This window comes from Mustela erminea, chromosome 8 (assembly GCF_009829155.1).
Source record: "Mustela erminea isolate mMusErm1 chromosome 8, mMusErm1.Pri, whole genome shotgun sequence".
NCBI classification, from domain to species: Eukaryota; Metazoa; Chordata; class Mammalia; order Carnivora; family Mustelidae; genus Mustela; species Mustela erminea.
The window spans coordinates 20,723,018-20,749,113 of record NC_045621.1 but is presented as its reverse complement, the minus strand read 5'-3'; the positions used below and the strand labels follow the sequence as shown (position 1 = coordinate 20,749,113).

At 36.2% G+C, this 26,096-nt stretch overlaps 1 protein-coding gene and 1 pseudogene across 7 annotated transcripts in view; one reads left to right on the top strand and one right to left on the bottom strand.

Annotated features, from left to right (window-relative positions):
* The first annotated feature begins 489 nt into the window (after positions 1-489).
* The window catches only part of KANSL1L (KAT8 regulatory NSL complex subunit 1 like), a 137,989-nt gene continuing 112,382 nt past the window's right edge, over positions 490-26,096 (top strand). For 3 of the 7 annotated variants that reach the window (XM_032354662.1, XM_032354661.1, XM_032354657.1), the window contains exons 1-2: positions 490-695; positions 19,519-20,635. In XM_032354662.1, coding sequence (XP_032210553.1) covers positions 19,548-20,635 — 1,088 coding nt within the window. In that variant the 5' untranslated portion in view covers positions 490-695; positions 19,519-19,547. Of the gene's footprint in view, positions 696-12,588; positions 13,478-15,396; positions 15,529-15,932; positions 16,046-19,518; positions 20,636-26,096 lie in introns of those variants that run through there. The other 4 variants (XM_032354659.1, XM_032354658.1, XM_032354660.1 and 1 more) reach the window with 4 other exon arrangements.
* LOC116597037 lies at positions 16,429-19,549 on the bottom strand (annotated as a pseudogene).

The following is a 26,096-nucleotide window of genomic DNA, read 5'->3' as shown; positions in this document are numbered from 1 at the left end:
GAGCCCGCGCAGCCCGAGCGCGGGCGGTAGGGCTTAATGCAGCCCGACTTTCCCCTCTTTGCTTTCCCTGTCACGGTAGCACAGAAATAGCAAAGCAAGGGCGGGAAGTCACCCGCCCGTATTTTTGGGGTGGGTGGGTGGTGGTGGTGGTGTGTGTGTGTGTACGCGCCCCCGTGATTTTTGGGGGGGTGGTGTGTGTGCGTGTGTGTACGCGCGCCCGTGCGCGCGCCTCCCGCTCGCAAGGGAAGAGGTAAGGAGGAAGCGAGAACGACCAAGAACCCACCCCCCAAGGAGCCGCCGCGCCTCTGCACCAGGGTTCGGGCGTCGTGCTCCAGCCACTTCCAGAACGCTCTCAGCCGCCGCTGCAGGCCCCGCCCCCTGCCGGGGTTTCCCCGCCACCCGCACTCATTTGCATGGCGCTTCCCCTCCCCCGCTGCCATTGGCTGGCGTTGCGCCCCGCCCACTGCCCCTCCACCACGGCAGGGTTCCGTCCCCGAGCCGCCCGGAGCTGCGGGCAGCGGGCGGACTGTTAAACCGCGGCGGCGGCCGGGGCGGGAGCGGGGCGCGCTCTGGAGACGAGTCAGCGGCGCCCCGGGTGGGGGGAGGCGGGCGGGCAGCTAGAGATCACCTCAGCAGCCCCCACCACGGCCGGACCGAAGGTGCGGCGGCGGAGGGGAGCCAGGGCGCCCCAGCAGGCGAGTGGCCGGCGTCTCAGCGGCGGGCTGAGGGGGGTGGGTCTCCTCTGCCGGGGACGGCGGCGGGCGGGGAGGGGAGAGCGGAAAAGACCGCCGGGTGGACTTGCGGGCCAGGCAGCCGAACGGCAGCCCCTTCGCCCCCCGAATCCTATGGGCTGTTGGACTCTGGGTCCCGGCACCGGATCGCGCTCTAGGGCAGGGGTCGGACGGCAGCCAAATTTAAACGGCTAAACCTAACAGCCTTGGCAGAAGCTGAGGGGAGGGGAGAGGAGGAGTGGAGGGAGGGGTGGGGGCGGACCTAGGAGTGGTCACGTGGAGTCAGGGGAGGGGCTTGGCAGGCCTCCCTTTTGTTTTGGCTGGCGCGTGCGCAGACGGCAGAACACGTGGTCTGCTGGGCCCGCCCCTTGTTTTAGCGGCCGCACCTCCTCGGGCGCGGTTGTGGTGTCTGCTGTTTTGGGCAAGCTCTGAAGCGGAGGCGTCTGTGTGGGATGCGACCCTTGTTTTCTTTATTTTATACTTTATTTCAGGCAGCGTTGTTTTGGTGTTCCAGAATTAGATGGGGGTGGAGAGGAGTTAGAGAATTAATAAGCAGTGGTGTTTCCAAGTTTGTGTCTCTTCTTGGTGTTCTGAAGGGGCCGACGCTGCAGGAAAATTTGAGGCTATGTGGTGAGGAGTAGCAAGAAAGAGAAGGCTGTTCTCTGGTCATTAAAGAAAGGAAGCGGTTAGCTTTGCATCCAGGGAGGGAGACACTGGGATGGACCTTCTTGTCTTTCACGTTGAAAAGGATTCGTTTTTGGTTGGTTCCCCGCCGGCTCTGCGGCGCACATCCACTCCACCCTTTCCCTCGGATCAGCTGTGAGCCGCCGCGGGGGGCTGCGGGTGGTGGAGATTGAAGTGTTTTTTTTTTTTTTAAACTGAGGGAAGCACATTCCTTTTTGATTCCCCAAACTCTAGTCAGCTGGTGAGATTTAAAAACCGTAACTTCTTTCGTCTTCGTTGGCTTCACTTCGCGCTGAGTTTGGTTCTGTAGGAATGTTTTAAAAATACAGGATGGGGCAGTTTTGTTACCAACGAAACCTTGGTGGTCGGTTTACCAGTACTGCAGACAAAACTGACAGTGTTTTTGGCTCGGAGAAAGTGGCTTTAAAAAATAATTCACTCTTGGAGAACAACCTGGTGTTCTGGAATGTGGAGGGCTTGAAAAAGAGGTTGAGCTTTGAGTGGTTTCTACTGTTTCCAGTTCTCCACTGGCCGTTTCCGTGGGCAAGTCACAACCCCTCTTTTCTCGATGTTTGTTGCGTCTTGTAAATAGTTTCATAATACTGTCCCTGCTTTAAGACATTGTTATGAGAATAAAATACCTTGTTAGTAGAAGTAGTTTACAATTTTTACCAACACTGCAAAAATACAGAAATTGCGAATTGACAGGGTTTATAGTAAAAGTCAGTAATTTTTTAAAAAATAATCCAGCATCCTGGAAGAGTATAAACTGAGTGAATCATGAAATAGGATATATTTGAATATCTTCAAAATCTCTTGTAGTGGCTATTATCTTTGATTCTCCCTCAGTTTTCACCTATTTATTCAGATCAGTGTCAAGGTTGCCATCATTTATTTGTAGATAGATTATCATTACTTCTCTTCCCCAGCGCTTCTAGACTGTTTTTAGATGAAATTTTTCTTAATCCAGCCCAATTCTATCACATTTTATTTTTTACATTTATCTTTTGTGTGTATATTTTATATGCCTTTCAAATAACAATTGCTTATTTTCTTAAATAATTTAAAAATAATTTGGAAAATAAAGATGAGTGCAAATAACAATACAGTTTGCATTTCTAAATATTTATGTGTATTTGTGAATTTTTCCTATAACGGGGTTCATGTGTTATATTTTCATTTAATTCTACCTCATAAACGTTCGCATGTCATTAATCTTTGAAAAATTATATTTGGCTGCTTAAAATTGTATCATGTAAATATATTTTAAATTTTTCCTATTGGTAGATGTTTGGGATGTTTTTGATGTTTTGCTAATATATAAACTTCATGATAGAGAATTGCCTTTTACATAAATCTTTGAGATTTTTTTTTTCCCCTTAGATATGTAAAAGAAATTACTAGGTCAAAATCTAAAAGAAATTACCAGGTCAGAGTCTGGGATTGTGTGTGTGTGTGTTTAAGGCTCTTGAACATCACCAAACTACCTTTCAGAATGTTGTATGAATTCATACTCGTATATGAGCCAGCCTCACATTATGTTCTTGTTCATCGTCTAGTGTTCGTATTGAAAGAGAAAACCTTGCTTTAATTTGCATTAAAATTTTTCCACTTATGTCTGTGATATATCTGTTTTCTTAATTTACTGTAAGCTGCTTCAAGGAGAAGAATATATTTCGTATATGACATGTTGCAAATCACAAAGTGGGTGCTCAATGAATACTTGCCAATTGGCTTATTAATACTTACCCTTTTGACTTCTGGAAGATCAGGAAGTGCTGTCTTTTTTGTCTTACTCGGTTTACCAGTACGTTGTTGGCGATATACCTTTATTGTTGATTGATTACTTTGAGTGCTTCTGCCTTCAGATAGGGGCCTCACTGATCTCACAGTTGTCTACTAAAAGGTCCAGTGACTTTTCATGTTCAACTGCTGCATTATCCAAGAGTTTTATCCATTTTTTAATGCCATTTGTCATGATAAACTATTTCATTTCTTTTCTTCATTTATCTATCTTGTATGGAATTTCACTCTGATCATTCTAGTTTCACGTGTAGCCTTTTCTGTGTAATTTTTTTTAAAAAAACCTGTCTAAAGTTCCTTTGTTTTATTATTTACATTGTTCCTGACAGTCCACCTATTACTGTCTATAATATCTTCTACTGCCTTTGACTTAACCATGTAAACTTTGTATATCATCTGTTATTTTTATTTTCATTTATTCAGTTATTTTCCTTTCATGTCCTTTTGTATTAGTCTGTACAGTTTTAGATTGTAAAGGAGGCAGAAAGCTTTTTTTTTCGGGTTTAGAATTGTGTTAAGGATTGTTTACCAGTTGGGTTTCACAGGTTATAAACTTCAAGGAGTGGGGCTTGTTGCAAGAGAGTGACAGGTCATAGGGAATTTGCAACCCATTTACTGACTTTAAAGCATATCATCTTATACCTCTATCCTAAAAGTCCTCCGACTGCATCGTGGGACTAAAAGGGAACACTGTACATAAGGAGGACTGAATCGCCAGTACAATCTTACATTACTTGCTCTATATTCAGTTTCAAAAGGCGAGGAGGGTGTATCATTTCCATAAGATTTGTTTGTTTTTCCTTTTAAATTTTGTTTTAAGAGAGATTTCAGTGAATTGGGCTCCATATTGTATGTAGGATAAATAACCAGCAAATGTTAATAAAAATGGTAATATTGTACTTGCCTGTGGACAGTCTATAATGAAAATCTGAAGACAGTAATGAAAGTCTTTAATACTTGGTAATATGTTTAGGTTTTTGGAAGCGCATTTTATTTCTGTATGGATGTGACAGTTCCTAAGTATTACAGAACTGAGAGAAAATGCATTCATTTATAATATTGAGGTTTTGTTAATATTTGTAATGAGCTTTGTACTTATTATCTGGTTTCGGTCCTATAAGACCAAGAATGCTTAAGCATGTTTTTCGAAGTAATTTTTTAAAAAAATTTTTGTGTAGATCATTAATCAGTGTTTAACAACATGAAATTAAATTGGAGCAAATATAGTATACTTCAAATGTACATTTCTGGATCCAAGCAGATGTACACACACACAAAAACAACTGTTCATTTATATTCCTGTGAGTCATACACTTATAACTGAATAGTAATAATTCTGCTTGAAGTATGATCTGTTTGATGTATTATGTGGCCACCCAAGTGGCTTTATCTTTAATTAAATTCCTTTAGTCTTCAAAGAGAATTCCTTTTTAGGGATAGTTTTCAAAGTGGAAGAAGTTCTTGCTGTAAACATTACTGAGTACAAAGTACTGAGCCAACTGTACCCTGGTCATGCCAATTACTGCAGTGTTTTCTGTTGTAAATTGAGAAAGCCCATATTTAACAAAGAAATCTTGAAAACATGACACTTTGAAAATGAAAACGTACACATTTGTATTTATACCTTCCATTAATTCCTATATATTTGAAGAGTAATACGATACCAGTGTAAACTCTTCTCTCATTACTTCTACTGTTTTAATTAGATTTTTCCTTTGAGTTACAAATTAACAATTTGAGTCTTATATTTTAGTAATGTTTGAAAGAGCCTGTCATACTTTGCTAGGGGAATGTCTTTTTTTCTTATTCTTCTTCTGTTATTCTAATGGATCAAATGTCTGAAACACATTTAAGTTGTAACTGTGGAAATAATTTAGTATTTGTCCCTATTCAGGCTTGTCTCCTCTCTCAAAATTCTGTTGGCCATTTTTATTGCCTAAAACTTAAGGATGTATCTGCCTTCATGATAATGTAGTTCCTAGTTTATGTTACTGCATTTAAGAGAATTGGGATTATCCAGATTCCAGTTGAAAGAGTAAATTTAATATTCACGGTGGATTTGAATAGGCTATTTTCCACGGACTGTATGGAATATACCAACCCGTGCTAGAATATAAATCATAGTTAAATCTGGAGCAGTAATATAGGGGGTGGAAAATCAGATTTGGCCTTTAATTTTTAATGTTAATTTTCAGGAGGAAGGGTGGTTCTTATCTAAATTATCTAGATTATCAGTTTCAATTCTGAAGATAGACTAGCTTAGCAAACTTTTGATTTTTTTTTTTAGAATGTATGCCAAATATTATTTGGTACATATGACTTACATATTGTAAAGACCTGATTTACGTGTCGGGATCAACTCAGTGATAATTAACATCATAATTATCTCACTATGTACATGCGATTTTTGAGGGATGACATAATATTTCTGTATCTCATGATGTCTGCAGGCCCATTTTACATTTAATGCTAAATTCATAAATATGTATGATTCATAAAAAAAGATCATGTTTCTAATGGAAACATTTTATATGCATCAGGGCAAAGCTCTTTCTTTGTGGTAACGTAACAACTGATTTCTTAATTCACAATGAATGTATGTGTTGGATTAAATTGTAGACCAAAAATTAGAATTTATGATAAAGACTTTTTACTGAACCAGTTTGATTTATATAATAATGAAGTTTAATATGGATAAAAAGAAAAGACAAAAAGTTTTGATTCTTTGCAGTTTTAAAATGTTTATTATTTAAAAGCATAAACCAGCTGGCCTGGCTGCAATTTTCTCTCTGGTTGGTATTTTTTTGTGAGACTTCTCAGATCTGGACACTGTTCACTGCAGGGTTATTTACTTGGTGGATTATCTGTAAAAGATTTATAACAGATTAGTTTTTGTTTTGTTTTTTGCCACTTAAAATTTCTGGGCTGAGTATGTGCTAAAGAATTTTTTCATTAATTAATTAAAACTGGAATGTAAGTTGAAAACTTTGCTGTAAAACATAGAAGTGAAATTCATGCTCAGGAAATATAGTTGACTTTTGGAGTATCAAGAACATTTGCTTCTTGACAGATAATTAGGATAATCTGACTAATTCCTTTCTTTGAAAGGGTACTGATATGGTTGGTTTCTTAGCTTGCAGATCCTGTTAGTTTAGTATTTCAGCTCTGTATTTGTGGCCAAAAAGAGTTTTTTCCCTCAGTTTTGTCCATTACAGGTTTTTTGAAGTCATATATACGAAATTCTTAGAAGAGGGACCTGTTTTGCTGAGTATCTTAGGTGTATATGAAATAAATGGTGCCTGGAATAAATAGAGTACAGTATTTTAGTAGCAAGAAAGAATTTCTTAGTTTAGCTAAGATCCAAATACTTTTGCACAATTATGTGCATGATTAGAAACTGAATAATGGGAAACCAGAATAATTAGAAACTAAATATTCATAAGAAGATCAAGCTGCTGCTTTGAAAGCTTTTTAAGTATTTGTCTTTTCCATATTTTTGAACATTTTGAAATATTATGGGTGCCTAAAAATACTAAACAGTATGTTTGGCTAAGAACTTTAGGGACTGATATTTTAGTTAATGGCTGATTCCTGTTTATTGGGGGGACTGTATACTTTATACTTTGTACTGCCCAGTACAGTAGTCCTTAACCACATAGGACTATCAAACACTTGAAATGTGGCTAGTTGAAATTGAGTTAGTTAAATGTAAAAAAAATTGGATTTTGTGACTTAACACACATACAGAACATAAAATACTTCATCAAGATGTTTTTATATTGATTACAGATTGAAATAATATTTTAATAAATTAAAATTAATTTTATGTTCTTTTTTTTACTTTTAAAATATGTCTAGTAGCAGATATAAAATATGTAACTCACATCATATTTCTGTTGGACAGCAGTGTTCTATACTAATATTTCCTAACTTTAAGACTCCTTTCATAATAAAACATCCCATGAACCTCCTTTCTAGACATTTAAAAATATAGTTGGCGCCTTACCAATGTGGGGATTAGGTGTGCTGACGCTTCATACAGTTGAAAATTTATGTATAACATTTGACTCCCCCCATACTAATAGCCTACTGTTGACTGGAAGCCTTACCTATAATACAGCTGATTAACACATATTTTGTTTGTGTATTATATACTCTGTTCTTACAATAAAATAAGCCAGAGAAAAGAACGTGATTGAATCATTAAAAAAATGTGTTTAGAGTATTGTATTTATTGAAAAAAAATTCTGCATATATAAGTGACCTGCACAATTCAAACCCATGTTTTTTAAGGGTCAAGTATAATTTTATTATTTTTGAAGCTATTTATTGAAGAAATATTTGCTAAGGGCCTGCTTGCTATGTGCCAAACAGTGTTCTAGGACACAGCACTGAGTAAAAACATTCAAACCCTGCCTTCATGTGGCTTTTGTTTTAAATGAACCATTGTATTAAAATTGTATTACATAAATTTGTTGTAAGTATACAGCAGATTTATGTAATACAATTTTAATACAATGGTTCATTTATCCAGTGATATATGCTGTTTAATTTACTTTTGGCATTTGTCTTGTTCATGTTCTCTGACCTCTCTGGATCTGTGGTTTGATGTCTGACATTAAAGAAATTCTTCGTTGTTTCTGCTTCATGTATTTCTTCTTTTTTTGTCTTCAGCTTCTGGTATTCCCATTAAATGTAAACACACTTTGTAGTTGTCCCACACTTCTTGGATATTCTATTCTGGCTTTTTGTTTGTTTGTTTTTGTCTTTTTCTCTTTACTTTTTAGTTTTGGAAGTTTCTCTTGACATGTCCTCAAGCTCAGAGATTCCCTTCTCAGCCATGTCCAGTTTCCCAATGAGTCCATCAAAGGTCTTCTCATTTTTGTTACAGTATTATTGATCTCTCGCTAATTCCTTGTTTGATTCTTAGAATTTCCATCTCTTTGTTTATATTATGTATCCTTGCATGTTGTGTACTTTTTCCATTAGGGGCCTTAGCAAATTAATCAAACTTGTTTAAGTTCTTTTAAATTTACAGTTTCATGATTCCAACATTCCTGCCATATCTGAGTCTGGTTCTGATGCTTGCTCTGTCTCTTCAATCTGTGTTTTTTACCTTTTAATATGCCTTATAATTTCTTGTTGAAAAAGAGGACATGATGTCCTGGGTAAAATGAACTCCAATAAATAAGCCTTTAGTAAGATGTTGGAGAAGCATATTTTAGAGAGAGCATGAGTCAGGGGAGAGGAAGAGGGATAGAATCCCAAACAAATTCCTGGCTAAGTGTGGAGTTGACATGGGCCTCAGTCTCAATAGCCTGAAATCACGAGATCATGACCTGAGCTGAAATCAAGAGTCAGATGCTTAACTGACTGAGCCACCCAGGTTTCTCCTTGGAGAAGCATTCTGTAGGCTGATGGTTAGGCCTGTCTTTTAGGAAGCCTGTGCCCCTGGGCTGTGAACTGCACAAAAGTCTCTTAGTTTTTTTCCCTTTTTATGTAGGACAGGATGGCTAGATGGGGCTGGGGTTGGCCATTCTTTTAATTTACTTTTAACTGAGAAAAAGCAAGGCTTTTCAACAGATTGCTTAGAGAGTAATATATCATGTGTCACTTTGTTTTCCTTATTTTATTAGACTTCATTGTCAAATTTGATAGAGCTGCCCCTGTTTTCTTAATGTATTTTTAAATACTGCAGGATTTCAATTGCCATGTACTCTGGAATTTCCTTCTCACTGACTGGTCTTTTAGGGCTCTTATTCTTTGGTAGCGCTTCCTCCTTTACCTCTCCCCAAATGTGAATGAACCCCAGGCCCTGATAGTGGACTCCTTTCCCTTCTTTACCTGTACTCTCTCCCTAGATAAACTCTTCTGGCCCTTTGGCTTTAAACACTATAACCAGTGACTCCCAAAAATGAATCTCTCTGAATTCTTGCTTGAACTCTAGACTTGTTTATCTGACTGCTTCCACTTGGATGGTTAATAGGTACTTCAAAATCAACATATGCCAAACAGAACTTTTTATTTTTCTCCCTCAACCTTCTGTCTTCTCAAGTTTTCTCCGTTTCAGAAAATAGCGTCACTGACTACTCAGTTGCTCAACCCAAAAATCTAAGAGTCATAGGTAATTGCTTCCTTTACCTTAGGCCCTATAAAATCTTGGTTGTCAAAAGTTTTGTAAATTCTACCTTGAAATGTATCTTAGATTCATCCATTTTCATTTCTACTACTACTACCTCACCAGTCCCAAGGCACTGGTACTATCTCTTGTTTAGATTACTTCAAGCAGCTTTTTAATTGGTCTCCCTCCTTGTTTTCTTGGAAGATACTTCCATTCTTTCTCCTAAAGAAACCTTTTCCTGATAGAACAGCTAGAGTAGTTTTTTAAAAATATAAATGTAAATTAGATCATGTTACTACTTTATCCAAATACCTTTAGTGGTTTTCCTTTGACTTACATAAAATGTCTTGGCAACCATTTGCCTCTCTGATCTTATTTCCTCTTACTTTGTCTCTCTGGCTCATTATATTCTAGATATATTTGTTGTTGTTGTTTTTTTCCACAAACACACCAAAATTATTCCTGCTTTAAAGCATTTTATTAGTTGGCTTTTTTCCTTGGAAGGCTCTTAACCCCCAAATCTTGGTTGGTTTATTGCTATCATTGCAGCTCTCAGAGCTTATGTCACCAACACAAGGCCTTCATTCATCTTAAAATCCAAAGTAACTCCTGTCAGAATGTTGACAGGCTATATCACTCTTTAGTTTTTTATAAGAACACTGGGGAACCCTTTTTACTTGTTTCTTTGTTTGTTTTTTGTCTGTTTACTGTATAGTTAGCTACCATTTGCTAGCATGTAAGCTCTCTGAGAATAGAAACTTTATCTTTCATGTTCACAGTCATCTTTCTAGTAACTTAGAGGGTGTTTGTTATATTTGCTCAATTAATATGTATTAACTGAATTGCCAAATGTTCAGTTTTATACTAAATATATATTAAATGGGGGTTACAAATCTAGCTTCTGTCAAAAATAGACAAAACTATATTTATGACTTAAGGTTGGCCATTTCTTCATTTTCTGCTTTTTGAAAGCCAATTTTTCTATTTCTTTTTTTAAACTTTTATTTTGGTAATTTTGGGAAGTTTTTGTTTTGTTTTTAAAAAGTGAAATAAGTTTTCAGCTGCCATTCACAAGCACTTCTCTATAAATAACATGTTGTGGTGTGGATAGTTTTTATACTCAAATGAAAACCAGATGACTTGACTTGTAGCTAGATAGGCTAGATAGTCTTACTGTCTTATTTTTTTTTAATTGACTTCTGAAATACTGGAGACACCTTTAAGTGCTATAAAACAATTGCGATTGTGTGGAATGCACTTTATAGAACTAATGGAACTAATTTTTTAATGTGTTGACATTTTTTGTATTTGGTATTTGTAACCCTTTAAAATTTTTTAAGCCATTTTTTTCCTTAAAAAGGAAAAAAAGCAACCATCATTAAAACTCTGTATAATAAACATTAGAAATAGATATCATTCCAAAAGCGTTGCAAGAAAATTACAGTTTTTTACAGTTCACATCAACACATCCTATAATATGTACTCCCAAGGGGAAAAAAGCTACAGTATTTTGAACCCTTGACTGCTGCCATAGTCTGAAAACTCAAGAACATGGACTTTGAGGTAAATCAACATCAGTCACTATTGAAGTCAATTTGCAGAATTCATTGTTTTATGCTTTAAGTCAGTATTCCTTATGTATTCTGCCTCTAACCAGTTGTCTGTTATGCATAACAATGAAATAGTTAGTGATGAAAAATAATTACAGTTTAAAACTGTGTAATGGTTGAAGCCATCACTTAAGCTAACTTGAATGGTAAACTCATTATCTTTCCAGGAGCACATTTGGTTTCTACTAACTTGAATATATATCTTATACATAAATTGTTATGTTTTAAATAGTTTCTTATGTTTAGTATTTAATTTTGAGGAAGTCTAGTTAATCAATTTTATAAGTAATGGTTTTGATGTCCTATTTAAAAAAATCTTTGTCTAACCCAGTATCATAAAGATTTTCTTCCGTGTATGTTTTAGAAGTTTTCTGATTTTAAGTTTAACTTTTAGGTTTATGATCCATTCTGATGTGACCCTTTTTATATAAGGCATATCCTATGAGATATGGGTTAAGTTTCAGTGTTTTGAAAATGGATGTCTTATTGTGTTCTAGAGCCATTTGTTTCAAATTAGTCTTTTTACACTGAAGTGCCATTATATCTTTGTCAAAAATCAGTTGACCATATGTGTGCTGGTTTGTTTCAGAGCTCTCTATTCTTTTATTGATTTCGTGTTCATTCTTTTGTCAGTGCCGCATTTATTTTGACTAAGTAGATAGGTAGTTTCAGCTTTGTTCTTTTTCATGTTTTGGTTTCTAGTTCCTTGCCTTTTCCATATTAATTTTTTTTTAATTTTATTTATTTATTTGTCAGAGAGAGAGAGTGAGCACAAGCAGGGGAGTTGCAGGCAGAGGGAGACACAGGCTCCATGTTGAACAAGGAGCCCAATGTTGGGACTCTATCCTAGGACCCTGGGATCATGACCTGAGCCAAAAGCAGACGCTGAACTGGCTGAATCACCCAGGTATCCCTCCACGTGAATTTTTGAATCAGCTTGTTGATATTAGCAAAAAATTCTGCAAAGATTTTGATTGGGATTGTGTTGAATCTATAGATTTTTAAAGAAGAATTGACATTGAAACAAAGTTCGATAATTTAATCCATGAACACAGCCTATCACTCCATTTAGGGTGTTCCCTGTCACCCGAGTGTCCCTATTTTTTAATTGTTTAATATGGTGAATATAAATTATTATTTATTTATTTTAAGAGGGAGTGAGCAAGTGCGAGTGGGAGTGGGAAAGAAGGGCAGAGGGAGAGGGAGAGAGAATCTTAGGCAGACTCCACCTTCAGTGCAGAGCCGGATGTGGTGCTCTATCTCACAACCCTGAGATCATAACCTGAACCAAAATCTAGAGTCAGTTGCTTAACCAACTGAGCCACCCATGGACTCCCAGTGATTGTTTTTTTAAAGTAATATCGAGCCACAGTCGGATTGAGTGGCTGAGTCTAGATTTTGGCTCAGGTCATGATCTCAAGGTCGTGGAATCTGGTCCCCTGTTGGGCTCTGTGCTCAGTGGAGAGTCTGCTTCAGGATTCTCTCTCCTCCTGCCCTTCCCCCTGCTCATTCACTTTCTGTCTAAAATAAATAAATCTTAAAAAAAAAAAAAAAGATAAAAAAGGGTGTCTCGGTTGTTAAGTGTCTGCCTTCAGTCCAGGTCATGATCCTAGTGTCCTGGGATCAACCCACATTAGGCTCTCTGCTCAATAGGGAATCTGCTTCTTCCTCTCCAGCTCCCCTGTGTTTGTGTTCCATCTTTCACTATTTCTCTTTGTCAAATAAATAAATAAAATCTTAAAAAAAATATTGAGCCAGTATGTACTAACGGAAAACCACATTTGGTGGTGAGGCATTATTTTTATATATTGCTTTGCTTGTAACATTTATTTTAAAAATAATAATTGAAATAGGTGTTATGATTTGTTACTACTTAAATCTTGGAACACATTTCAAAATCGTGACTCACTTGTTTGTTTATTAATTCAATCAGCAAATAGCTGGCAGTTGTATACCAGGCATTGTTTTAAGTGCTGGCAGTTGGAACCTTGACCAAAATCTAGGTCTGCTCTTAAAATAAATTCCTCACTAGAATGTAACAAAATATCAGATCATGGCTATCAGGAACAATAAGCATTATAAGGGAATGGAGTGTCATGAGTTGAGTGGCTATTTTACATATATTAGTCAAGCTGAGATTCTGATGAGGGGATTGTAGAGCAGAATATGAATGGAGGGTGCCAGCCGTATTATCTGTGGAAAATTGTTCCAAGCTGAGAGAATTGCAAGTACAAAGACCCTGAGGCAGGGACTATCTGGTGTGTTTCAAGAATAGCACAGAGGCCCGTGTTGCTGGAGTGTTGCTGGAGTGTCCCTGAAGTAATCAGGGACCTGATAACGTAGAACTTTGTAGGCCGTGGAAAGGGCGACTTTGGATATTATTCTGAGCATAATGGTAAACACTTACTTATTCACCAGATATTTACTGAGCATCTGCCATATGTCAGATACTTTTTCACGTTGATGGTCCTTGGAGTTATTGTGTGTTCAGCTCTAGACCAGCAAAGCAAAGCAAATATTGCAATAAAGTAAGTTAAATGAATTTTTTGCTTCCCAGTGCATGTAAAAGTTATGTTTATACTACACTGTGGTCTATTAAGTATGCAATAGCATTATGTCTGAAAAAACAAGATACACTTGACTTTTGAACAACATAGGTTTGAACCCTCTGGGTCCACTTATACGCCAATTTTTTTCCCCCAATAAATATAATGCTGTTAATGTACTTTATCATATGATTTTTGTAACATTTTCTTTCCTTTAGCTTTAATGTAATAATACACTATATTATACATATAAAATATGTGTTATTTGACTGTTCATATAGTTGGTGAGGCTTCTAGTAAAGTTTTGGAGGAGTTAGAGTTATACATGGATTTTCAACTGTGTTGGTGGTTGGCATCTCTAACCCCTGCATTGTTGAAAGGTCAGCTGTACATAACCTTAATTAAAAAATAGTTTGTTGCTAAAAACTTTAACTGTCATCTGAGCTTTTGGTGAGTCATAATCACTAATCAAGACCACTATTACAAATATAATAATCATGAAAAAGTTTGAAATATTGTGAAAGATTAAAAAAAAAAGAAATATTGTGAGAATTACAAAAATGTGACACAGAGACATGAAGTGAACATATGCTGTTGAAAAACAGCACTGATAGATAGACTTGCTTGATGCAGGGTTGCCAGAAACATTTAATTTGTAAAATAATAAAAACAAACAAAAAACCCCACTATCTGCAAAGTGCAATAGAGTGAAGTCTAATAAAAAGAGGGATGCACATAGTAGTTAACAAAACAGTCAAAAATCCAAGCCTTTATAGATCTTTGGAAATGTTAATGTTAAGTGTAGTGTATGTAATATGGAGGAAGTCAGAAATGGTAGAGTTTAGAGTAATCAATTAGGATACTTTGTTATATGTAATGATCACATATTTCAGTAATTTTAAAAATTAGGATAATGCGCTATGTTTAATGATAAAACTAAACATTAAATGGGATTTATTCCAGGGAAACAAGGATGATTCAATATTTGAAAATCAATCACCATGTTATATCCCATAAAATAAAGACTACATGAACATAATTCAATCTCTTATTTATAGGAGACATCAGAATGCATGAGTTTCTTTTGGTTGTAATGTAGAAAGACTTTCAGGCTGAAATTTTCATAAGGATACACTTGGGAATATAATATAGAGGAACTTCTTGGTATCCTAGTACTGGAACTAGAATGGATGGGCTTTCCCGAGACTAGAACTCAAAAGTCTTCATATCCAAGTGTATTAGTTATCTATTGCAATGTAACAAATGGGCCCCCAATTTAATGTCTTTATTTCACAGCTTCTGTGGGTCAGGAATCTAAGCATGGCTTAGCTGGGTGCTTCTGGCTCAGGACTTCACACAAGGCTACAGTCAGTGTGTTGGCTGGGGCTTCTGTCATCTGAAGGCTTGATTGGGGAAGGATCTACTTCTCACATTACTCACTTAACTTTTGTCAGGCTTTAGGTAGTTGCTGACTGTTGGCCAGAGACAGGAGTTCTTTGCTATGTGGGTCTTCCAGCTCACAGTATGGCAGCTGGCATCACAGAGTGAGAGAGGGTGACAAGATGGAAGCCACAGCCTCTTTGTAACCTAATCTCAGAAGTGATATCCCATTACCTTTCCTGCATTCTGTTTGCTAGAAGCAAGTTAGCAAATCCAGTCCATACTCAGGAGGAAAGGATTACATAAGGGCATGAGTACCAGGATATGGGGATTATTAAGATCATTTTAGAAACTGCCTATTGTACCAAGTAAGCCCTAGAGATCTCACCAGAGTTTTTTGTGTGTATTTTATTCTAGTTCTCTACCATAAATGCCCCTAAACCAGTGTAAATGTACATATTTTTTGGCTACTAATTATAGTTCTTGATTAATATTTATTTATTTATGCCTCTTATTTTTAGTTTTCCCTTAAATTTAGTTTATCCAGGGCTAAGATGAACTCTGCTGCCTCATGATATTTTACCTTCTGCCCCTGCTGTTATCCACTTTGAATATGTCCCTAGAGCCTTGTTCAGATTTTTGGGAGAGAGAAGGTAGGTAGGGAGGGGATAGAGTCTAGTGTCTTTTAAATATGCCTACTTCATCTGTGATTAACACAGTTTTCCTTAGGAAGCAGATAAATATCTAAATACTATTGTAGATGTTTATTGAGTAGAAGATAATAGAATATTTCTCATAAAGTTAGAAAATTTTGAGATATACAGATTTTGGGGAGAGAATTATACAGAAATCTCTACTTCATTTTTTGAGTATAAAAAAGGCAAACATCTCTCTATATTTTTAAGTCAGTTCTATGCCCATCATGGGGCTTGAGCTCATGACCTTGAGATCAAGAGTTGCATGCTTTACTGATTGAGCTAGCCAGGTACCCCCAAACATTTATATTTTTATCACACAGAATTAATAACCATTAACATTTGTTCATTTTGCATTTAAGTCTTTTTCACCCAGGTAACAAAGTTTATAGTTGAAACTCAGCTTCTCTTAAACCACCACTCTTTGTTCTGTTTTATGGATCTTACCTGATGTGCAACTACTGTTACAGATTTGGTGGGTGTTTTTCTGGTTCTTTTTTTTTTTTTATTATTTGACAGAGAGAGAGATCACAAGTAGGCAGAGAGGCAGACAGAGAGAGAGGGGGAAGCAGGCCCCCAGCTGAGCAAAAAGCCTGATGTGGGGCTTGATTCCAGGACCCTGAGATCGAGACCTGAGCCGAGGGCAGAGGCTTAACCCACTGAGCCACCCAGGTACCCCAGGTTCATTTTATATTCTTGCAAACACATAAACACACATGCACATGTATGTGGTGTGGTCTTGTGTTTGTATTTTTTTTTCTGAATCAGTAGAGGTTTTATTGAATCTTTGAAATAACCACAAGTAAGTCTGAAAAATCATCCAGTATACTGCTGTTTCTGTAGCTGGACAACCAGATCTTATTCATCAGCTTGCTAAATTGTTCCTTTTTGAGAAGCATGGAAAACATCCAAAAATTTTCTGATATCTTTGTTTTTAACTGTTGTGGCTTGCTGAATCAAAACAGCTGAGTTTGATACAAGTTCGGTGTTACTTCAAGAATTAAGTCATCTTTCTGGACTTGAGATACTGAACAAGCAACACTTGGCCTCATCCAAACTCTGAGGATATATTTTTCACCCAAGAAATTTTCAGTTTCGACAGGAGAACCATTCTTTTGAATAGCAATGTTGATGGGGAAATGGGCATACACAGACCTCATCTTGTGGTAGAATTTCATTGTAATGCCCTTGCTCATGTTCTGTACATGACTGTAGATAGTGTGAACAACTGCCAGTTCTTTTCTGTTTCCCCACTATTTGTCATCTTGGAACCTCTTCTTTATCTTTCCAAGGAGATTGAGGTTTTTTTTTTTTTTTTTTAATTTTTTAAAATTAGAACGAGCAGTGGGGAGGGACAGAGAGAGAGGGAAAGAGAGCAGACTCCCCGCTGAGCAGGGAGCCCTATGTGGGGCTCCATCCCAGGACCTGGAGATCATGACTTGAGCCAAAGGCAGGCACTTAACCAGTTGGGCCACCCAGGTGCCCTGAGATTGAGTTCTGTATTGATGCTCTGGGACCCTTCACAATAAACAGTGTGTCCCTTCAGGGCAATGTTGACATTTTCTGGAATGTTGACAGTCTGATGGCTGAGAATGATCTTTATTCTCACAGTAGATGGAGCAAAGAGAGCTTGTATTTGTATTTTATTTATTTGGTAGTATATTGTGCCATTAAAAAAAACTTTATATTCTTTTTGAGGTTTGTCCATGTTTGTATGTATATATAGAGTTAGGTCATTCTTTTTAGCTGCTGGATAGTATTCCGTCTTGTTTTATTATCCATTCTCTTACTGTTAGATATGTAGGTTGCTTTGAAAGAATAGTTTGCTGTTAACGAATAGTGCTATCTTATGCACCTATGACAAATACATTTTCTTTTTTTTTAAAGATTTTATTTATTTATTTATTTGACAGAGAGAGTGAACACAAGCAGAGAGGATGGGAGAGGGAGAAGTGGACTTTCTGCTGAGCAGGGAGCTCAATGCGGGGCTCGATCCCAGGACTTGACATTATGACCTGAGCCAAAGGCAGATGCTTAACCACTGAACCACCCACTCACCCTGACAAATACATTTTCTGCATTATTGTCAAATGCTGAATCAACTTATAGTCCAAATAGATTTGAGAAATCTTACAGCATTTTCATAAGTGGTATTTCAGACTTAGAACACAATTTTCTTTTTAAGTTTTATTTGAGAGGAGAGAGAGCGACAAAGCATGAGTGGGGTGGAGGGGCAGAGGGAGAGGGAGAAGCAGACTCCCCATTGAGCAGGGAGCCCAATGCAGGGCTCTGTCCCAGGACCCCCAGCTCTGTGACCTGGGTTGAAGGCAAATGCTTAATCAACTGAGCCCCTAAAACATTGTTTTCAATTTAGTGATTGGAAAACTAGTCTCTTACTTTATTAATCTATAATTCCTTCATTACTAATAAGATTGAGTATATGTTAATGATCCTTTGGATGTCATCTGTGAAGTGCCTGACCAGTTTGCTCATTTGTAGGAGTTCTTTATATATTCTGGTATGAATTCTTTTTTATTATATATATTGCCAAAGTCTTCTTTCTATAACTTGCTTTTAACACTGTGTATTTTGGGGGCATCTGGGTGGCTCAGTGGGTTAAGCTTCTGCCTTTGGCTTAGGTCATGATCCCAGGGTCCTGGGATCGAGCCCCATTTTGGGCTCTCTGCTCAGCAGGGAGCCTGCTTCCCCCTACCCCTCTGGCTGCCTCTCTGCCTACTTGTGATCTCTGTCAAATAAATAAATAAAATCTTAAAAAAAAAAAACAAACCACACTGTGTATTTTTCTTTTCTAACTGCATTGAAGCCTTTGTAACTTTTTTCTCTTTTATCATTCTTGCTAGTCTTTGTAAGCAGTCCCCTTTTGGTTTTGTGTTTTCACATAAAAATGAAGGTTATAGAGTTACAATTAGCACCTGGGGACATACAGAATGGGAGTATGGGCATTTAAATGACTATTAATTGTCATGTGTTGAAACAAAAATTATGGAGTATCATTCTAGAGTATCTTACAAAACTCATAATTATTAATGGTATAATTTTTTTTTCACTAGCCTTCAAAATTTTCAGTGGTAGAAGGTTAGTTTTTTCAGTGAATCAGACTGTATGGCCTTATGCTTTTTCTTTTGATAAAATATAATGGAGTTTGTTTAATTATGGGATAAATTTTTAGCAGTCATTTGTTATAGTCCCCACTATCTTCCAGGCAGGAGTAAAAGCTTTTATAAGGTTAACTTACACTTATCTGTTTGTGAAAAGGGAAAAAAATTATTGCAGATATTTTTCACAAAAAACTTTTTTGCATTGAAGATTTAACAAGTTTTTGTGGTATTATTTTTAACAGTTGTGAAATTAAACTTTTTTGCTTGTAGTTTAGTTACATCTTTTCACATTATTTAACTTATTTTAGTTAATATTTATACTGTTCTGATTGTGAAATTTGAGAAATGGAGGTTTTGAGCAGCTTTTATAAAGGTAAATAGTTCTTACTTTGGCTGAAGGTATGGGATTGGGTCACATTTTCAAATATTTTAATTTCCAGATTTCAGGTTGGAATTTTTTTCTTTTGCTTTTCACTAAACATTATCCAGGAAAAAAAAAAAAAGAAAAGGAGAAAAGGGAATCTTGAAATATAATCGCAGTACATCCACAAGTATTTGTCTAATACTTATTGTTCTAGGTAGTTTGTGTGCACTCTTAATTGGAGTTTTTGGTATTGGGCCCACAGTCAGAGTCAAGAATAGTTTAGTCTTTGTTGAATTCCTTATGAATTAGGAAAGAACATAGATATTGTTAGGAGTTGGGAAATAAAGGAGGAGTTTGGTTCCATTCACATTTTAATCAGAAACATTGAAAATGTTGCCCTTGGTAAAAGTGTAAGCATAAACCTTTTTTCTAGATATTTGATCATTTGTTTTTACATTATTTTAGGATTCCAGTAATTACCTGCAGGATTCGCCATGACCCCAGCTCTGAGGGAGGCAGCAACAAAGGGTATCTGCTTTTCATCTATATCAAGTACCATGGAGTCCGACAAGATGCTATGCATGGAAAGTGCAAGAACTGTAGATGAAAAGCTCAAGGGAGACACTTTGTCTCAGATGCTGGGATTTCCAACTCCTGAACCTACTCTTAACACTAACTTTGTGAATTTAAAACATTTTGGCTCCTCTCAGTCTTCAAAACATTATCAGACTGTTCTTTTAATGAGTTCTAATTCTGCATTAAATAAATACAGTGAGAGTTACAAACAAAGGAAATTAGGGGAACCCAACTGCAATAAGCTGAAAAACATACTGTGTAATGGCAGCAACATTCAGCTTAGTAAAATCTGTCATTCTCATTCTGAAGAGTTCATCAAAAAGGAAGTGCTGTCAGATACCACAAGCCAGTGCATGACAGATGTACAAATTATTTTGGATTCAAATATAACCAAAGACACTAATGTAGATAAAGTACAACTGCAAAACTGCAAATGGTACCCAAAGAGTGCACTTTTGGATAAAGTTACTGATGCTGAAATTAAAAAGGGTTTATTGCACTGTGCTCAAAAGAAAATTGGGCCTGGCCACTCCAATGTGCCTATTAGTCTCTCAGTTGCTGAGAAAGAGGAGGAAGTGAACGCTCGTTTACTTCATTGTGTAAGTAAACAGAAAATTTTACTTAGCCAGGCTAGAAGAACTCAGAAACATTTGCAGATGCTTCTGGCAAAGCATGTTGTTAAGCACTATGGTCAACAAATGGAATTTTCTCTGAAACATCAACTCCCCCAAATGAAGATCTTTCATGAACCTACCACAGTTTTGGATAGCAGTTTATCTAATTGCACTGAAATTAATCCAGAAGTCAACATGTTGACTGCAGAGAATAAGTTGTGGAGGGATACGAAAAATGGCTTTGCACGGTGTACAGCTGCAGAAATCCAAAGATTTGCACTGTCTGCTACAGGGCTGTTGTCTCATGTTGAAGAAGGTCTGGATTCTGATGCAACTGATAGCAGCTCTGATGACGATTTGGATGAGTATACCATTAGAAAAAATGTGGCCGTGTAAGTGCAAGATTATTATTAGACCTTTTACTGTTCTGTGTATAGCAGCAGTTTTGTCTTGATTCATGATACATGAAAAGGAAATAGGTTTTCTAAAGTTTTAATGCCATAATCTTTAAGGTATAAAATTTGGTGAATTTTTAAAATATTTTGTTAAGATACTGTGTGTGAATATATACATAATATTTAAAAATAAGTTATCCAACTGTTCTATCTAGGGAAAAAACCGTATAGGGATAGTGAAAAACCATATAGGGGTAATAATACTTCTTTAGCTAGAGTAAGCATTTTCTCATTCTTGAATAGAGTAGGCTATAGACAAGGCTTAAGATTTTTATGTTTAACCAAAATGCAAAAAATTTAGTCTACATATTGGGGAGCCCATATTGGCTTTAGGTTTTAGAAGTTATCAGTTGAGAGTATATATAAAAGTTGATCTGTTTTTGTTTTTTTTTTTTTAAACAAAGTATTTATATACTTGTATTTATATACCTGTTGAGTTCTTTCAGCTCAGGTCTTTACCATTAATTTTTGATGAATTAGTATAACCAAAGCAGGAAAATGTTAGCTATTAGATACCTATTGAATGCTTATTATGTGCTGGACCTTGGGGATTCGGTTGTGGGGAAAATATCCACAGTCTCTGTTGAGAATCTACTTCAAAACTAAAACAAAAACAAAAACAGAGATAAAGTAATTTTATGTAACATGCTGTGTTAATACTCCAGAATAGCCCTATCTGATAGAAGTTTTCTGAGATGATAAAAATGTTCTGTAACTGTATTACCACATAGCCTCATATGGCTATTGAGCACTTGAAATGTGGCCAGTGTAACTGAAAAGAACTGAATTTTTAAACTTTATTTAATTTGAATTACATTTTTTAAAATAGATAGAACAGTTTTTAGTCTAGCTTTAGGGAATCTGTTAGTGTCCCTAACTTGAGGCAAAATACCGTGTACGTATTTTGGGAGGAAAAAGTCCATCATTTTTATCAAATTGTGAAAGATGAGTAAGAATTATTACAGAATTAGAAGCTGAACACATTAATTTTTACTAATAAGTAGAAGTATATCAATTTCTATGGTAAAAAATAAGATGTAAAACAAAGTGGGCATTCTAGTCTTTTGGTTTTCTGTTATCACTGTGTTTGAAATGTGTTTGAATGTGGGAGCTAATATTGAGCACATATTTTTTTCTGACTGGCATTGTGATAATCACATGATATATTATTTAATCCTTTCAACAACCATGGGAGGTGATTGTTGTTATCCTTATTTAAGAAGAAATAGTCTTTTTTTTTTTTTTTAAAGATTTTATTTATTTGACAGAGATCACAAGTAGGCAGAGAGGCAGGCAGAGAGAGAGAGACAGAAGGGAAGCAGGCTCCCTGCTGAGCAGAGAGCCTGATGTGGGACTTGATCCTAGGACCCTGAGATCATGACCTGAGCTGAAGGCAGCGGCTTAACCCACTCACTGAGCCACCAAGGCGTCCGGACACCACATTTTAAACCTTAAAACAAATCTTATATACCAAGCATATAATTACTGATTGGCCAAGACGTTTTAAGATTTGCATTGACTCCTTGAATTTAGTCAGAGAACACTAATTTGGGACATTTAGGTAAAACATACACAAATAGGAAGATTCAAAGTATTAATTTTTTTATACAAAGGATCAAGCAGTGTACATCTCATTTCTTTTCTTGTCAGTTTTGCCAGTTTATTGATGAAAACTGAAGTAAAGTAGCCTGGAAAAAAACTAGGTTTAGGCTTGGAAAGTTTATTTCTCATTCTGTCTTTCTTTTTTGTTTAATCAGTTGGAATGCTCTGGAACACCAGACATGCATTTTAGAAAATAATGAATCTAAGAAGTTTAATATTAAGATATATATTTTTAGCCTTTTGCATTATTGACCATTTAATATTAGGATGCCTTAGTTGTTAAGGCTCATATCTGTATTTTTAGATTCTCAGGTTACACTCATCTGATCAATTCAAATCAGTAATACAAAATTCATATAACTTCAAATTCTTTAGTTCACTGATTGTTTAGGTTTTTGTTTTTTTGCTATTTGAACTCTGTGCATTTCTTGATTTTATATACCTCCTGCAAAATTGGATATTAACTTTGTTTTGAATATTTTTACTAATGTGACTAGATTTCTTGTGGGAAAAATTGTTTCTCAACATTTTATTAATTTTGATGCTTACTCAATTTTGAGAATAACACAACTTTTAAGTATTTGTATCTTTTGATATGAATGTAAAAATGGTTTCTGTTTTTTTAAACTGGAATTCTGTCTCAGGTTAAGTTCATTCAATAATTGAGTACATTTATTCTGATTTTTTTTAAGTTTATTTTTTATTTTTTTAAGATTATTATTCTTTAATTCTTAGAAATTGGCTTTTCAAATGTAGATGAATATTTTTATGAATGAAGTTCAGAATTAAACCTTAAATATAAAACAGGTAAAAATATACATTTTGTGGACCTAAATTTTTGAGTGCTAACATAATTAAATTTTCATTATCTCTACTGAATATGAATAGACTTCTCAATTTAATTTTAAGGTCCACAATGGCAAATACAGTTGACTTCGACTTAATTTTAATTAACTGAAGAACCAATACTACTTTTTCTGTCATTGCATACCTACTACCTCGTGTTGTCTACTTTTTAGTGTGTGTGTGTTTGTGTGTGTGTTTTAATTTATTGACTAATTGAATTTTTCTGTATTTGAATATGCAGTTTTGAAGATACAAAAATTAGGTTTGGCAATCTATGAAATTTCTCTCCAAGAAAGATATGTTTATCTTTTCATCTTCCATTCTGTAGTTTATTTTTATTTTGTTGCCCCACTTTCTTCCTTTGTCTCTAGTACCAAATTGGCCACCAGATATATCTTACACATCTTAGAACCAGTGTGAGTGTGTATTCAGTGAATGAATGAATGAATGAAATACAACATGACGAAATATAGACCTTTAAAAGTGACTGTTTTAATATTTAACATATGTAACTTTTAAAAATTGGTAAGTAAAATTTATTATATTTATCTTAAAAATCCTAGATTATATTATTATAAATGCTTTCTATTACCTTTTTTTTTTTTTTAAACCCTGATAGGAAAACAAATTCCTTCATTTTGGTTAGGAAATTTAGCTGTGAAGGAATATAATGGTTTTAGGAAATTGGAAAGCACTCACATTAGCCCTTACCATTATCATTATTTTATTTTTATTTTTAAATTTTAAAAAGATTTTATTAATTGGGCAGAGAGAGAGAGATAACACGCACAAACAGGGAGAGCAGCAGGCAGAGGGAGAGGGAGAAAGACGCAGGGTCCCTGCAGAGCAGGGAGCCCAATGTGGGACTTGATTCCAGAACCCTATGATCATGACCTGAGCCGAAGGCAGACACTTAACTGACTGAGCCACATAGGCACCCCACCATTGTCATTATAAACAAACAAATAAATATTTTTATATGTATATATATATTTTTAAAATATATATTTGACTTGCCCCTTTACCCTTCAAAAATGTAGGCAGTGGATTAATTCATAATGCCATTACTAATTCTCTTAAAAATAACTTTCGGTTGAGAGACTAGTGTGCATTAGAAAAAATTTTTAAAACATTTTCCTTTGGAAAGGAAAATAGGATTTTAGGGTTTTTGTAGGTTTGAGATATAATCCTTATACTATAAAAACAGAATCACCCCCTGTGTCTGTTCTTTTGGTGAAGCAGCACAAGTTTTGGACCTCCTTATGTTACAGTCATGGCTGCTTGCTCTGTGACCCTGAACAAAGATTAATACTATTTTTTTTTTTTAAGTTTTTTAAAAAGTCATCTCTGTACCCAGTCTGGGGCTTGAACTCACTACTCTGAGATCAAGAGTCACATGCTCTTCTGGCTGAGTAATCCTGGTGCCCTGAGATTAATGTTATTCTTAAACCTTTGAATCAGATTCCTCTTTGATCTGCTACTCATTAAAGATTTCTGGAGATAACTACGTAGATGAAGCATTAAATATAAAGTGTCTATACATAATGTACTGATTTGAAAGCTAATAAAGAGTGTCTTATCAAGCAATTTACTATTGTGAGAGACTGGAGCTTAATTATTCCATGAGAAACTTGGGGAGCCAGCATAAAATACATGGCTGAGAGGTGAGGAAAGTGGTGCATTTGTACAGCAGGTCATCAGTTACTAGATGAAGATTGTATCTGGTTGTGTCCAATTCCTTCACCCTTTTGTTCTGCCATTTGGGTGACAAAGCAGGCTCAAGTAACAACAAAAAAGCCCTGGGTCAAAGAAATGCAGGGGCTGGCATTTGGAAGTCAGGTCTTTGTATGCTGAACTGGTAAGTGTCAGGGGATATAGGTCGGTCACTGATAGGCTCTGCTACAATTATGTTCCCTCTCATCTGGTGGTACAACCTTAGAGTTCTAACATTTCTCATCTGGGAAACGATCAGTTACTTTCGTCTAGGATGCGAATGGGAAAACTCACAGATGTTGACACAGACATATTCTGATCTTCCAGGGTGGTAAAAAAGGAAGAAACATGGTTAAGTCTTATTTTATTTGAGGAAGACGGACAGTATCTTCCAAATTACCCAGGTTTTTTGGGTGTGGAGAGAAAAGTCTCTGTTACCCCAAATTAGTCCCTATATATTCAAATTACCTTGAGTTTTTACTTTGGTGTTAATTGGCAGTCTGTTTTTTAAAGGTTGTATTTATTTGAGAGAAAGAGAGAGCATGAATGGGGTGAAGGGGCAGAAGGTTGGGGAGAAGCAGACTCCCCGCTGAGCAGGGACCCTGCTGGATCCCAGGATCCTGAGATCATGATCTGAGCTGAAGGCAGTTGCTTAACTGAGCCACTTAGGTGCCCCATTCACCAAGAAAGGAGAGAACTCTTGATATTTAGTTGGAAGCTCTCAGATTAATCTTTCTAGATTGAAAGAAAATGAGTAGTTTCTTGCAGACCTACAGAAATGAGTACTCATAGTTTTCTTTGTGCTTTCCTATTTTGCCAGTGGAAAGGAAAAGAAGTTAAAAAAAAAAAGTCAGATGATGAATTTCCCATTGAGGAACTGGATAAATAGGAGTATAAACTAATTGTGACATTGAGAGTAAAAAGACTAATAACATGCCATTAATTGCAAATAAGAGTACCTTTATATTTGTATAATGTGAAGTTGACAAATTATTTTTATATTTATTTTTAAATTCTCTACACTTAAGAAATAGATGAGAAAAGTCTGTTTTTGTTACATTTTACTTGAATGGGACACAGAGAAAGTGGAATGAAAAACAGTCCTAGAGAACTTACAGTGATGGTCGAGTTACAGTTTTTTACAGAAGAGCAGAAATTCAAGTGCTATTGCAAAATGGAGCAATAGCTACAAAATGGTATATTGTGGTGTCTGGACATTGTTGAGCAAAGTAGTACT